General features: G+C 44.5%; 1 protein-coding gene across 1 annotated transcript in view; it reads right to left on the reverse strand.

Moving 5' to 3' along the window:
- LOC143998146 (uncharacterized) overlaps positions 1-15,776 on the reverse strand; it is a 65,561-nt gene that overhangs the window by 30,926 nt on the left and 18,859 nt on the right. Inside the window, exons 2-4 of the mRNA XM_077493886.1 lie at positions 12,235-12,361; positions 12,006-12,110; positions 12-78 (exon numbers count right to left, since the gene is read on the reverse strand). Of these exons, the coding sequence (XP_077350012.1) occupies positions 12-78; positions 12,006-12,110; positions 12,235-12,361 (299 nt within the window). The remainder of the gene's footprint in view (positions 1-11; positions 79-12,005; positions 12,111-12,234; positions 12,362-15,776) is intronic.

Raw genomic sequence — 15,776 nt, forward strand, 5'->3', positions numbered from 1 at the left:
GGGTGTATTACATACCTGGGCAGTGTATCTGTAGTTCCATATCCAAGTCGTCTTCAAGTATCGATCGCTCTGTCCAGTCTGCAGAAATCAGAACATTCAGTAAATGTTTAATACAAAATTTCACCCACAGCAGAGCAGCTAAGAAGAGTCTAGAAGTGGTGGCCCATAGCCCCGCACTGCAACCTGGAAAGAAAAGATTACCTTCTGGACTTCCTCAAAATTCTGAACTTCAGAAAGAAAACTTGGGGTGGCAATAAAGAAATTGGGGAAAACCAGGGTGGCCACCAGGGAGGTGGTAAGGAACCTGTGTACAAAGAGTGATGGCTCACTGCTCTGATAGTATGAGCCGAACAAACATGGAGATATCGGAGACTCTCCACACACATTGCCCCCAACATTGATCAGACTTTCTCTCTTGTCCATTGAGGGACATGGGAATTCTCATCCAGTCGGCTTCATTGAGGAGGAACACATTACCGACAAGGTGGGGATCTGCTGGAGCTTTTACCAACCTGGTCCTCACTGCCCAACACAGAATCCTTTACATCGCTCGTGCTGTGGTCAGACTTTTTTCCTCCCAGATGACGGATGTACATCAGTCCATCAGAGTATCCGAGTACCTGTCACCAGCCCATCAGATAGTACCCGAGCACCTGTCATCAGTCCATCAGATAGTACCCGAGCACCTGTCACCAGCCCATCAGATAGTACCCGAGCACCTGTCACCAGCCCATCAGATAGTACATTATGTTACAGTTACAGACCAATATCTCTGTTGAACGCAGACAAAATTATTCACATAAGTATTAGCTACCAGGATGAAGGACCTGATGACCGATTTGGTACATGTGGACCAAGTTGGGTTCATCCTCGGCAGAGAAGGAAGAGACAACGGGGTGAGAACATTGCTCTTGCTTCAGAAAATGAGAGGAAAATACCCCAGGTCTACTCCTGTCAATTGATGCAGGAAAAGTGTTTGACAGGGTAGACTGGGGATTCATGATGAATACCTTGGAAGCCAGGGGGGTGGGCCCAAGGATGGTCCAATGGATTAAAGTATTATATAAACATCCTACTGCAAATGTGAAGATCAAATGGGACTTTATCTCCCCCCCCCCCCCCTTTGAAATGTACAATGGCACGAGACAGGGTTGCCCTCCCCCCATCACCCCCTAATATTTGTATTATCACTAGCACCCCTGCTGGCATCAATAAGGCAAACCCAAGACATAGGCGGGATTAGGATAGGAGGGAAGGAACATAAAATAGCCGCTTACACTGATGTATTATTTTATATTTCTAACTCTAGGATTACAATGCCCAATCTAAAGGAAGATTCTGGAGAATTATCAAAATTAAAAATAAATCTTTGTAAATCAGAGATTTTAAACATAAAAATAAAACAGAAAAGGAGTCTACAGCAAGAACTAAAACTGTATATGGAAGACAGAACTAAAATATTTAAAGTATAAGATTAACATCATCCCTCGGGAAATTATACCAGGTAAATTATTATTAGGGCTGCAACTAACGATTATTTTCATAATCCATTAGTTGGCCGATTATTGTTTCGATCGATTATTCGGTTACAACCTTAAAAAAAAAAAAAAGTGTGGTGTATAATTTTCTTTAATATGTAAAGTTTAAAAAAAAAGAAAATTTATTCTTAAATATCTCAATGCAGTGGTAAATATAAATAACCAACTATATGGTTAGGGAGCAAAATATCTAATCCACTCTGAGAATAACAGACAGAAGAGATATACTGTATATATTAGAGGAGAGATATATTGTATATACCGGTACTATTAGAAGAGATATACTGTATATACCTTTAGAGGCTATATACTATTAGAGGAGAGATATACTGTATAAACTATTAGAGGAGAGATATACTGTATATACTATTAGAGGATATATAGTGTATATACTATTAGAGGAATGATATAGTGTATATACTATTAGAGGATATATAGTATATATACTATTAGAGGATATATAGTGTATATACTATTAGAGGAGATATACTGTATATACTATTAGAGGATATATAGTGTATATACTATTAGAGGAGATATAGTGTATATACTATTAGAGGAGATATAGTGTATATTCTATTAGAGGATATATAGTGTATATACTATTAGAGGATATATAGTGTATATACTATTAGAGGATATATAGTGTATATACTATTAGAGGATATATAGTGTATATACTATTAGAGGATATATAGTGTATATATTATTAGAGGAGATATAGTGTATATTCTATTAGAGGATATATAGTGTATATTCTATTAGAGGATATATAGTGTATATACTATTAGAGGATATATAGTGTATATTCTATTAGAGGATATATAGTGTATATTCTATTAGAGGATATATAGTGTATATACTATTAGAGGATATATAATGTATATACTATTAGAGGATATATAGTGTATATACTATTAGAGGAATGATATAGTGTATATACTATTAGAGGATATATAGTGTATATACTATTAGAGGAATGATATAGTGTATATACTATTAGAGGAATGATATACTGTATATACTATTAGAGGAGATACCGTATATACTCGAGTATAGGCCGACCCGAATATAAGCCGAGGCCCCCAATTTACCCCCAAAAAACTGGAAAACTTATTGACTCGTGTATAAGCCGAGGGTGAGACATGGCTGTCCATCCCTGTGTGTCCGTCCATCCCTGTGTGTGTGTCCGTCCATCCATCCCTGTGTGTGTGTCCATCCATCCATCCATCCATCCATCCATCCCTGTGTGTGTGTCCGTCCATCCATCCCTGTGTGTGTGTCCGTCCATCCATCCCTGTGTGTGTCCATCCATCCATCCATCCATCCATCCCTGTGTGTGTGTCCGTCCATCCATCCCTGTGTGTGTATCCATCCATCCATCCATCCATCCCTGTGTGTGTGTGTGTGTGTATTCATCCATCCATCCATCCCTGTGTGTGTGTATGTATCCATCCATCCATCCATCCCTGTGTGTGTGTGTGTGTGTGTGTGTGTGTGTGTGTGTGTCCGTGCAGCCTTGTGTGTGTGTCCAGCCTACCTGTGTCCCAAGCCTCCGTCCCGAGCCGCCGTCGTCCCGAGCCTCCTCCGTCCCGTGCCTCCTCCGTCCCGTGCCTCCTCCGTCCCGTGTCGTGCCGATGGATCGCCGCTCCAGGATCGCCGCTCTTCTCGGCGGCCATTCTACAATTCAAAAGCCGCGCCTCCGCCTGTGATAGGCGGAACACTCAATTTCCCAGCAGCCTGTGTTCCGCCTATCACGGACATCCTCTCATACTCGTCCGTAGTATGAGAATGAGTGGATGTCCGTGATAGGCGGAACACTGACTGCTGGGAAATTCAGTGTTCCGCCTATCACAGGCGGAGGCGGAGAAGGAGGCGCGGCTTTTGAATTTTAATGTCCGCCGTCTGTCTGCTCGATACGCTGATCGAGCAGTCAGACAGCGGTGACTCGAGTATAAGCCGAGGGGGCACTTTCAGCCTCAAAAAAGAGGCTGAAAATCTCGGCTTATACTCGAGTATATACGGTATACTGTATTATATTATTAAAGGGTCAATCTAGTAAATATCAGACTCATTAAATTTAACCCCATTATGTTACTGGCCGATTAATCGATTATGAAAATAGTAATCGATTAATTTCATAATCGATTAGTTGTCGATTAATTGATTAGTTGTTTCAGCCCTAATTATTATATCCCACTATGAAATGAAATAAAAAACGGAAATAAGAAAAATAGCAACAATATCTCATGGATAGGACGAATAAATTGCATAAAGAAGGTAATAATCCCGAAAGTTCTGTACATATTACAAATGTTGCCTATTCCCCTACCACAGACATATCTGAAAATATTAAAAAAAATATAATAACCAATAGGAAACCGAGAATCTCATTCTTGGTATTAGAGATAAAAATGCAAGGTGGGCTAAAAGGTACCAGACTTTAAAAAAAATACTATAATGTGATGGAGAACATAATGAGTGATACACGGAGCCCACCTCAATGCAGAGCCCTGGGTGAGAACACGCCAAATGATACCCAAAGTACTAACTGGGATCGAATACATAAAAACAAGGTAAACAGAAATATAATTCCCCACTAAAACCACTGAAAGAAACAAAATTATTTCACACCGAGAAAAAGGAAATGATTTGGAGACTGGATAAAAAAAAAAAAAAAAATAAAAAAAAAAAAGGAAAAACGCACAATTAACCACTTAAAAGGCCGAGCCTCTTTTTCAGACTGGGTGTTTACAAGTTAAAAACAAGTTTTTTTTTTTATAGAAAATGACTTAGAACCCCCAAACATTATACATTTTTTTTTTCTAACACCCTAGAGAATAAAATGGCGGTCGTTGCATTACTTTTTGTCACACCGTATTCGCGCAGCAGTCTTACAAGCGCACTTTTTATGGAAAAAAAACGCACTAATTTTTTGAATAAAAAAAAAAAAAACACCAGAAAAATTATCACAATTTTTCTTTTTTATATTGTGAAAGATAATATTACGCCGAGTAAATTGATACCCAACACGTCACACTTCAGAATTGTGCCCGCTGGTGGAATGGCGTCAAACATTTACCCTTAAGAATCTCCATAGGCGACGTTTAAAATATTCTACAGGTTGCACGTTTTGAGTTACAAAGGAGGTCTAGGGGTAGAATTATCACTCTCGCTCTACCGATCACATGTGTGGTTTGAACACAGTTTTCATATGTGGGCGCTACTCACGTGTGCATTAGCTTCTGTGCACGAGCTTGGCGAACAGGGTGCTTTAAAAAATAAAAAATTTAAATAATAATAATAATTTCTTATTTATTTTACTTGAATTTAGTTATTTTTACATGGTCTTTAAAAAAAAAAAAATCGGGTCACTTTTATTCCTATTACAAGGAATGTAAACATCCTTTGTATTAGAAAAAAGCATGACAGGTCCTCTTATATATGAGATCGGGGGGGGGGGGGGGGGGGGGGGGGCAGAAAGATCTCAGATTTGCACTAAAATGCAATAAAAATAAAATAAAAAAAATGTCCCTTTAAGAGGTGTGGGCAGAAGTGACGTTATGACGTCGCTTCCGCCCCGCTATGGTATGGAGACGGGGGTGGCGGCCATCTTCCCCTCACTCGTCTCCATACCCAGCCACAGACAGGTCCCGATCGCCTCCGCCACTGCTGACGGCCCCAAATCGCAAAAAGTGCTCTGGTCAGGAAGGAGGAGGGGGGGTAAAATCTTCCGGGGCTGAAGTGGTTAATGAATGAAAGGCGGGACCTCCAGTTGGAAACACTTTTGTCATAACTTTGCCACAACCAATAAGGTTCAATGGAAGATCTGAGGCCGCTGGAGCGGCTGAATTACGGCATCAAATACAAACAAAAAATACGGTATATCGCGGGATTTATAAAATGGCGGAGGGGGGGCTGGAGGACCCGCCATACATGGAAACAAAATAAAAAATGGGAAAAAGAATTTGGAACACGAGGGAAAACTTTGATATTGGTACATAGCTCCGGAGTTGAACTATAAATGCCTTCCAGGTTAGTATAGAACCCCCCAATAAAATACATACCGTATTTTTCGCTCCATAAGACGCACCCGGGTTTTAGAGGTTGAAGACAAGAAAAAAAATATTCTGAACCAAACGGTGTACTAAAATATTTTCCAGTGCCCACGAAATGCAGAGCGACCATTACCATAGAAAATATTGGCAGAGCATCGCAGGGTATCAACAGAGTTTTGGCAGAGTATCGCAAGAGTATTGGCAGGGTATCGCAAAGTATTGGCAGAGTATCGCAAAGTATTGGCAGAGTATCGCAGAGTAGTGGCAGAGTATTGGCAGGGTATCGCCGAGTATTGGCAGGGTATCGCAGAGTAGTGGCAGAGTATTGGCAGGGTATCGCCGAGTATTGGCAGGGTATCGCAGAGTAGTGGCAGAATATCGCACAGTATTGGCAGAGTATTGGCAGGGTATCGCAAAGTATTGGCAGGGTATCGCCGAGTATTGGCAGAGTATCGCAGAGTAGTGGCAGAGTATTGGCAGGGTATCGCCGAGTATTGGCAGGGTATCGCAGAGTAGTGGCAGAGTATCGCACAGTATTGGCAGAGTATTGGCAGGGTATCGCCGAGTATTGGCAGGGTATCGCCGAGTATTGGCAGGGTATCGCCGAGTATTGGCAGGGTATCGCCGAGTATTGGCAGAGTATGGCAGAGTATCGCAGAGCATTGGCAGAGTATCGCAGAGTATTGGCAGAGTATCGCAGAGTATTGGCAGAGTATTGGCAGGGTATCGCAGAGCATTGGCAGAGTATTGGCAGGGTATCGCAGAGCATTGGCAGGGTATTGGTATCGCAGAGCATTGGCAGAGTATCGCAGAGTATTGGCAGAGTATCGCAGAGTAGTGGCAGGATATCACACAGTATTGGCAGAGTATTGGCAGGGTATCGCCGAGTATTGGCAGGGTATCGCCGAGTATTGGCAGAGTATTGGCAGAGTATTGCAGAGTATTGGCAGAGTATTGCAGAGTATCGCAGAGTATTGGCAGAGTATTGCAGAGTATTGGCAGAGTATTGGCAGAGTATTGCAGAGTATTGGCAGAGTATTGCAGAGTATTGCAGAGTATTGGCAGAGTATTGCAGAGTATCGCAGAGTATTGGCAGAGTATTGGCAGGGTATCGCAGAGCATTGGCAGAGTATTGCAGAGCATTGGCAGGGTATCGCAGAGCATTGGCAGGGTATTGGTAGGGTATCGCCGTTTGTGAGTGGAAAATGAGGGCCCTTGCCTGCGGTGTGGCTCCTTACTCTTGGCCTGTGGGAGTAGTGTAGTGTCCCACCCGTGGCATTTTTAATAATGTCATCCAACGAAGCTCCAAAGAGCCGGTCGCCAAGGAAGGGAAGACCCGTTGGGGCTGTTTTGGATGCCTGGTCAGCGGACCAGCATTTTACCCAAATCAGGTGCCTCAGCACCACGGCTGACACTGAAGCCCTGGATAGCAGAGGGAGAGTATCCAGGGCCACGTCACAAACGTACTTCAAGCCTTGCACCACTTGGTCTGCTAGTTCCACGCAGACGGGAGTAGCCTGCGGCTTCTCCAACTCGCAGTGCAACAGCTTTGCCCACTCAGTCAGTGTCTGCAACACAAGTGCGGATGCCAGTACAGGTGGCACGGCCGACCCCACAACCGTAAACAAGGAACGAGCCACTGCCTCAGCCTTCCTGTCGGTAGGGTCCATAAATGCCGACACCCCTCTACCGGGATCGTGGTTACTTTATTTAACCTGGATACTGGGGGTCCACGACCGGAGGAGGCCCACCACTTTTTAAGAAGGGGTAACGCACCGCCCATTCTTTTAGGGACAGAGAAGGTCCGTTGCGGTCTTCCCCATTCCTTGTATATGACCTTATCTAAATAAGTCCAATACGGGAACACCTTTGGTTGAATGGGCTGGCTGACGGGATCCAAAAGGGACCGCAACCTCAGAAGAGGGATCTGCTGGCTCCTGAATCTTCAGGGTATCCCGCACAGCCGTTATGCAGCTCTGGTCTGCACACGCTCGATGGCCAGGCTGGGGAGACTACAAGGATCGAGATTATCCAGACCGTCACCCAGCCGGCTGTTGATAGCAGATCACAGTTGGTCCAAGGTGGATGTGGTACTCTGATGTGACCAAACTCCTGGCAGACACCTAGTGGGCTCTTCCTGCTCATCAGGGCAGCTTTGCCACCCGGCTTCAGGGTCACTGGCTTTACCAGTATGGCAGGTCCTGAGAGACAAAAGGCATCTCGGAGGCTCTATGAAGCTGAAAGCTAAAAGTCTACTATCCGCAAGCTCTACCATATCTGGAAGGCGTGCCTTTGCTTGGTGCTGGGCAAGAAATTTTCATCCAAGTTAATCCTCTGAGGGACAAATCCTCTTATAAAATGGACCTGGACCGGCATTTAACCCTTTGCACCATCAAGGGTCATATCTCTGCACTGGCAATCTTATTCCAGGGGCTGCTGGCTTCCCATTATTTGGTTAAGATATTTGTACAGAGTGTCTCCCACGTGATTCCGTGGGATGTGAATTTAGTTGTCTCGGCCCTTCAAAAAACTTTTGATATTCCCCTTTCCACTCTCACTCACAAGGTTGCTTTTCTACTTGCCATCACATCTGCAAAACAAGTATCTGAGCTGAAGAAGTCTTCCTGCTCTTACATAAGGACAAGGTGGTGTTTAGGCCTCGAAATGTCATCCTTCCTAAAGGTGATTTTACCCCTCACCACAAACAAGACATTGGTCCATCTTCCGTTCCTAGGAAGAGTTCCCGAAACTTCCTCCTTAACCGCTTTACAACCGGCCCATAGCCGAATGACGGCTTCAGGGCGGTTGTTTAACTCTGGGAGGACGTCATATGACGTCCTCCCAGAATTCCGCTCTCGCGCGCCCCCTGGGGCGCGCACTCGAGAACATCCGTGGACCCGGCGCATCACGGATCACGGTAAACGGCCGCTCATCGCAGCCGTTTACCACGTGATCGCTCCGTCAAATGACGGAGTGATCACTTGTAAACAAACCGGCGTCATGTTATGACGCCGGTTCTTCCCTCCCCCTCTCTGTCCTGATCGGTACAGCGGAGGGGGAAGAGATCGGTGTCAGCAGCGATGTGGGCTGCATCTGCAGTGCCCACATCGCTGCTCACCGAAATTAACCCCTGCCAATACCCTGCAACACCCTGCAACCGCCAATACCCTGCAACGCCCGCCAATACCCTGCAACACTGCAATGCTCTGCAACACCCGCCAATACCCTGCAACACTCTGCAACACCCGCCAATACCCTGCAATGCTCTGCAACACCCGCCAATACCCTGCAATGCTCTGCAACGCAATACTCTGCAACGCCATACTCTGAGATACCCAGCCATAGTCGGTGATACCCTGCAATACCCAGCCATAGACACCCACCCCCTCCCGCCGCCCTCCGGTGTTTCTACCGCCTCGCCAATACGATTAAAGCCAGAATCTTTTTTTTTTTTCTTTCAGGCTTCTCCAGCTTAGAGGTGAGATGCGGGGTCTTATTGACCCCATATCTCACTGTAAAGAGGACCTGTCATGCCATATTCCTATTACAAGGGATGTTTATATTACTTGTAATAGGAATAAAAGTGATCAAAAAATGTATTTTTGGGTAAAAAAAATGTCAAACTAAAATAAATAAAGTAAAATGAACAATAAAAAAAAAAAAATTTTTAAAGCTTCCCTGTCCCCATGTGCTCGCATGCAGAAGCGAACGCATACGTAAGTCCCGCCACATATGAAAACGGTGTTAAACCAGACATGTGAGGTATCGCTGCGAACGTTAGAGCAAGAGCAATAATTCTAGCCTCAGACCTCCTCTGTAACTCAAAACATATAACTAGTAAAAAAAAATTAAATCGTCGCCTTTGGGGATTTTTAAGTAGCGACGTTTGGCGCCATTCCACGGGCGTGTGCAATTTTGAAGAGTGACATGTTAGGTATCTATTTACTCAGCGTAACTTCATCTTTCACATTATGCAAAAATTGGCCTAACTTTACTGTGTCTTTTTTTTTTTTTTTAGCACAAAACTGTTTTTTTCCCCAAAAAAAGCATTTGAAAAATTGCTGCACAAATACCGTGCGAGATAAAAAGTTGCAATGACCACCATCGTATTCTCCAGGGTGTTTGCTATAAAAAACATATATAATGTTTTGGGATTCTATGTAATTTTCTAGCAATTAAATGATGATTTTTACATGTAGGAGAGAAATGTCAGAATTGTCCTGGGTGCTCCAGAACACCTGATGGCGCTCCCTGCATGTTGGGCCTCTGTATGTGGCCACACTGTGTAAAAGTCTCACACATGTGGTATCGCCGTACTCGGGAGTAATAGCAGAATGTGTTTTGGGGTGTAATTTGTGGTATGCATATGCTGTGTGTGAGAAATAAACTGATAATATGACAATTTTGTGAAAAAAAAAAAGGAAAAAAAAAATCTTGATTTTGCAAAGAATTGTGGGAAAAAATGACAACTTCAAAAACCTCATCATGCCTCTTACTAAATACCTTGGAATGTCTTCTTTCCAAAAAGGGGTTATTTGGGGGTATTTGTAATTTTCTAACATTTTGGGGTCTCAAGAATGGAAATAGGCCGTCAGTACTTCATGTGTGATCAATTTTCAGATATTGGCGCCACAGCTTGTGGACTCTATAACTTTCACAAAGACCAAATAATATCCACCAATTTGTACTTATTTTTACCAAAGATATGTAGTGGTATAAATTGTGGCCAAAATTTATGAAGAAAAAATTACTAATCTGCTAAATTTTATAACAGAAACAAAGAAAAATTCATTTTTTTACAGAATTTTCTGTATTTTTTCTTTTATAGCACAAAAAATAAAAAAATGAGAGGTGATTAAATACCACCAGAAGAAAGCTCTATTTGTGTGAAAAAAGGACAAAAATTTCATATAGGTCCAGTGTTGCATGACTGAGTAATTGTCACTCAAAATGTGAGAGCACCGAAAGCTGAAAATTGGTCTGGTTATTAAGGGTGTTTAAGTGCCCGGTGGTCAAGTGGTTAAGGTGGTTTTGGCCTTTCACACAGGACAATCGATCTCATTACCTTGTGTCCAGCTTCTGTTTAAATTTCCCAGAACTTCCTTCCTCCCTAAGGTAGTTTTGGGCTTTCCCCACAACCAACACATCGATCTTCTGACCTTGTGTCCAGCTTCCGTTCATAAGATCTCTGAGAACTTCTGTCCTAGAGGTGGTTTTAGCCCTTTACCTTAATCAAGACATCGATCTTCTGACCCTGTATCCAGCTTCCATTCATAAGATCTCCTGGAACTCACTTCTTAAGATGGTTTTGGCCCCTCACCAAGGACATTGATCTTCTGACCCGGTCTCCAGCTTCCGTTCAGAAGATCTCATTGAACTGACTTTCTTCTTAAGGTGGTTTTGGCTCTTCACCCTGGACACTGACCTTCTGACCCTTTGTCCAACTTCCATTCAGATCTCCCAGAACTTCTTTCCTAGAATGGTTTCGGCTTTTCACCTCAATCCAGACATCGATCTTCTGACCTTGTGTCCAGCTTCTGTTCATAAGAAGATCTCCCAGAACTTATTTTCTAAGGTGGCTTCGGCCCTTCACAGGACGTCGATCTTCTGACCTTGTGTCCAGCTTCTGTACATTAGAGGATCGCTCTCCACTGCAGGGATACAGCTCATGCTGTGCAGGTTTTCTGGTTGGAAACACCGACTCTGTCTGTCATCCCCGACTCCTGGAAGGGGCAACCGGTGTCTCCTTCAAACCATTATTCAAGCTAAAGCTCTTTAGGATCAGCTTCCGCTATTCCCTGGATAGGCCAAGGATGGCTTCTTCAACATCAAGCAACTGTTTCTCAGATTTGCAAGCCTGCCGCCCGCTCTTCTGCTCACACCTTCTCTCAAGGTGGATGTTCAGGCTTCATCTGATGCCAGCTTTGGGTATAAGGTCCTCCAGGGGGCGTCTTCCCAGATTAATGGGACCACCACCGGGTCTTCTGCTCACCCATTCTCTAAGTTCTACCAGGTGGATGTTCATGGCTCATCTGATGCCAGCTTTGGGTATAAGGTCCTCCAGGGGGCGTCTTCCCAGATTAATGGGACCACTGCCTGGTCTTCTGCTCACCCATTCTCTAAGTTCTACCAGGTGGATGTTCATGGCTCATCTGATGCCAGCTTTGGGTATAAGGTCCTCCAGGGGGCTCCTTCCCAGATTAATGGGACCACCACCCGGTCTCCTGCTCACACGTTCTCCTGCCTTCTCCCAGGTGAATGTTCAGGGCTCATCTGATGCCAGATCTGGGTGTAAGGTCCTCCTCAATACAGAGGAAGGGGCGTGACCCACTGATCTGTCATAGGAGGCCACAGGCCAAAGTCCCCTCCCCCGTCTCCCTAGATGTCCCACCTCCGTGGCTCATCTCACCTGTGTGCACAGTGGTGTCGGTCCTCCGGGGCTCCTCAGAGAGTTGGTGGGCCCTGATACACGGATCTTCACCTCTCTCTATCCGAGACAAGATCTCCGGCTGACCTGGGGGCCAAAATAATAAAAAATACATATAAATATAGAGGAGGAGAGACCAATCACAGCACAGGATCCTCGGGTGAGCCACACCCCTAGGACTGCTGCCAAATGTATGGCTGATGAGTCTCACCTATGAAGACCAGCGTCTGATAATTCTCCTTCATCACATCCTTATAGAGATCCTTCTGCCACTCCTCCAGACTACACCACTCCTCCTCCGAGAAATACACCGCCACCTCATCAAAGAGCACCGGCACCTGAAGAGCGACAGAGAACCTCCATCAATACTCCTCATCACACCCCTCCCCCTCCGAGAAATACACCCCCACCTCATCAAAGAGCACCGACACCTGAAGAGCGACAGAGAACCTCCCATCAATACTCCTCATCACACCCCTCCCCCTCCGAGAAATACACCCCCACCTCATTGAAGAGCACCAACACCTGAAGAGCGACAGAGAACCTCCCATCAATACTCCTCATCACACCCCTCCCCCTCCGAGAAATACACCCCCACCTCATCAAAGAGCACCGACACCTGAAGAGCGACAGAGAACCTCCCATCAATACTCCTCCAGACTACACCCTGTAACGAAAATGTAAGCGTAGGATAGTTTTGCCTTAGCAAGATGTGATGTGATCTGTAGAAGTAGTGTAATTGTAGATGCAGTTTAATTCTGGGTTATTAAAAATCTAGTATTCCAGGGCTCGACAAAACCCGGGCGCCAGGTCGCATTTGCGTCTAGAATTAGCGAACTGGTGCCTGGGGCAGCACAGCTGGGGGTATCCTGTCTCCGTGGACCCCCCCCCCCCCCAGCGTGATCGCGTCGGGCCGCACTGGCGGCTGCCGGTAATTGAGGCCGCGGCTTTGAGGCCTTATGTGGTCCTATGGTTCCTTCTGGAATCTGACGCCCTCTTGTGGTGGCCGTTGGTATGACAACCAGCAATGCTACTGGAGCTTCCCCTGCCTATCTCCTTCCCTTTACTTAGAACCCCTAAACACATACACATATATATATATATATATATATATATATATATATATATATATATATATATATATATATATATATATTATTTTTTTATTCTAACACACTAGAGAATAAAAAGGTGGTGGCTGCAATACTGTCTGTCACACCGTATATGCACAGCGGACTTACAAGCGCACTTTTTTGGGGGAAAAATAATTTTCTTTAAAGCGGAGCTCCACCCTAAAGTGGACCTTCCGCTCATTGGAATCCTCCCCCCCTCCGGCGCCACAATTGGCACCTTTCAGGGGGAGGGGGGTGCAGGTACCTGTACAGTATAGGTATCTGCACCCACTTCCGGGATAGCTCTCTGCGGAAAGGAGGGTAGATTACGCCCCTTTCCGAAGGTCCCCCGCTGCCTGCTGGGAAACACACGGATCCCAGGGACAGCGGGGACCATCCTTATTGCGCAGCGTGACTCGCGCATGCGCAGTAGGGAACCGGGAAATGAAGCCGAAAGGCTCCACTTCCTGATTCCCATACCCAAGATGGCGGCGGCAGCATCCGAGAGACGATCGAGAGATCGGCTTCGGGTGCCGACATCGCGGGCACGCTGGGCGGGTAAGTGTCACTATTTTAAAAGTCAGCAGCTGCAGTATTTGTAGTTGCTGGCTTTTAAAAAAAAAAAAAAAAAAAAAAAAAAAAACACGCGGAGTCCCGGTGGACTTCTTCTTTAATAAAAAAATAAGACAACCGTAAAGTTAGCCCAATTTTTTTTTATATTGTTAAAGATAAAGTTACGCCGAGTAAATTGATACCAAACACGTCACGCTTCAAAATTGCGCCCGCTCATGGAATGGCGACAAACTTTTACCCTTTAAAATCTCCATAGGCGACGTTTAAAAAATTCTACAGGTTGCATGTTTTGAGTTACAGAGGAGGTCTGGGGGTAGAATTATTGCTCTCACTCTACCGATCGCAGCGATACCTCACATGTGTGGTTTGAACAACGCTTTCATATATGCGTTCGCTTCTGCATGCAAGCTTGGCGGGACAGGGCGCGTTTAAAATTATTATTATTTTTTCTTGCTTTAACTTTTATTTTTTTCACTGTTCTTTTAAAAAAAAATGTGTCACTTTTATTCCTATTACAAGGAATGTAAAAATCCCTTGTAATAGAAAAAAATCATGACAGGTCCTCTTATATATGAGATCCGGGGGGTCAGAGAGACTCACATCTCATATTTACACTAAAATGCAATTTAAAAAAAAATCGTCATTTGAATAAAATAAACCAAAATGTCCCTCTAAGAGCTATGGGCAATGACTTGGAGACAGGTGGGGGGCGGCACTATCTTCCCCTCACTTGTTTCCATGTCAGGCCAGGGACAGGTCCAGATCGCCGTCACCGACCCGGCTCCTAACTTTTTTAGCTGGCTCCTAGATTCCAAGCAAATGTGTCACCCCCTGCAGTATTCTGTGTCAGTCATGCACAAATCTTCTTTCATTAGCATCTGAGAAGAACACAGACAGATTTCTAGGATGGAAGTGACACCGAGATGCCAATAAAGTTCCCATCACAGTAAACGTGGACGGCCACCTTCCTGGGGCCTCAAAGAAAACGGTCATTTTGGCTGCACAGACCTGCAGGGGGCATCACAAGCCCCCCGACCCGTCCGCAAACCTTCATTAATATCAACACATCTAAAGAACTGATTTTATCTCTCATAAAATATTAGTGACAGAGAGATGAAAAGAATTCCTTTTGATGGCACACGTGACGGGTTACATGTATGTGCAACTCTGTATTACACATGACGGGTTACATGTATGTGCAACTCTGTATTACACATGACGGGTTACATGTATGTGCAACTCTGTATTACACGTGATGGGTTACATGTATGTGCAACTCTGTATTACACATGACGGGTTACATGTATGTGCAACTCTGTATTACACATGACGGGTTACATGTATGTGCAACTCTGTATTACACGTGACGGGTTACATGTATGTGCAACTCTGTATTACACGTGACGGGTTACATGTATGTGCAACTCTGTATTACACGTGACGGGTTACATGTATGTGCAACTCTGTATTACACGTGACAGGTTACATGTATGTGCAACTCTGTATTACACGTGACAAGTTACATGTATGTGCAACTCTGTATTACACGTGACGGGTTACATGTATGTGCAACTCTGTATTACACGTGACGGGTTACATGTATGTGCAACTCTGTATTACACGTGACGGGTTACATGTATGTGCAACTCTGTATTACACGTGACGGGTTACATGTATGTGCAACTCTGTATTACACGTGACGGGTTACATGTATGTGCAACTCTGTATTACACGTGACGGGTTACATGTATGTGCAACTCTGTATTACACGTGACAGGTTACATGTATGTGCAACTCTGTATTACACGTGACGGGTTACATGTATGTGCAACTCTGTATTACACGTGACAGGTTACATGTATGTGCAACTCTGTATTACACGTGACGGGTTACATGTATGTGCAACTCTGTATTACACGTGACGGGTTACATGTATGTGCAACTCTGCATTACACGTGACGGGTTACATGTATGTGCAACTCTGTATTACACGTGACGGGTTACATGTATGTGCAACTCTGTATTACACGTGACGGGTTACATGTATGTGCAACTCTGTATTACACGT

Source organism: Lithobates pipiens, unplaced genomic scaffold, assembly GCF_037356315.1.
Source record: "Lithobates pipiens isolate NorthernLeopardFrog02 unplaced genomic scaffold, aLitPip1_a1.2 Scaffold_19, whole genome shotgun sequence".
NCBI lineage: Eukaryota > Metazoa > Chordata > Amphibia > Anura > Ranidae > Lithobates > Lithobates pipiens.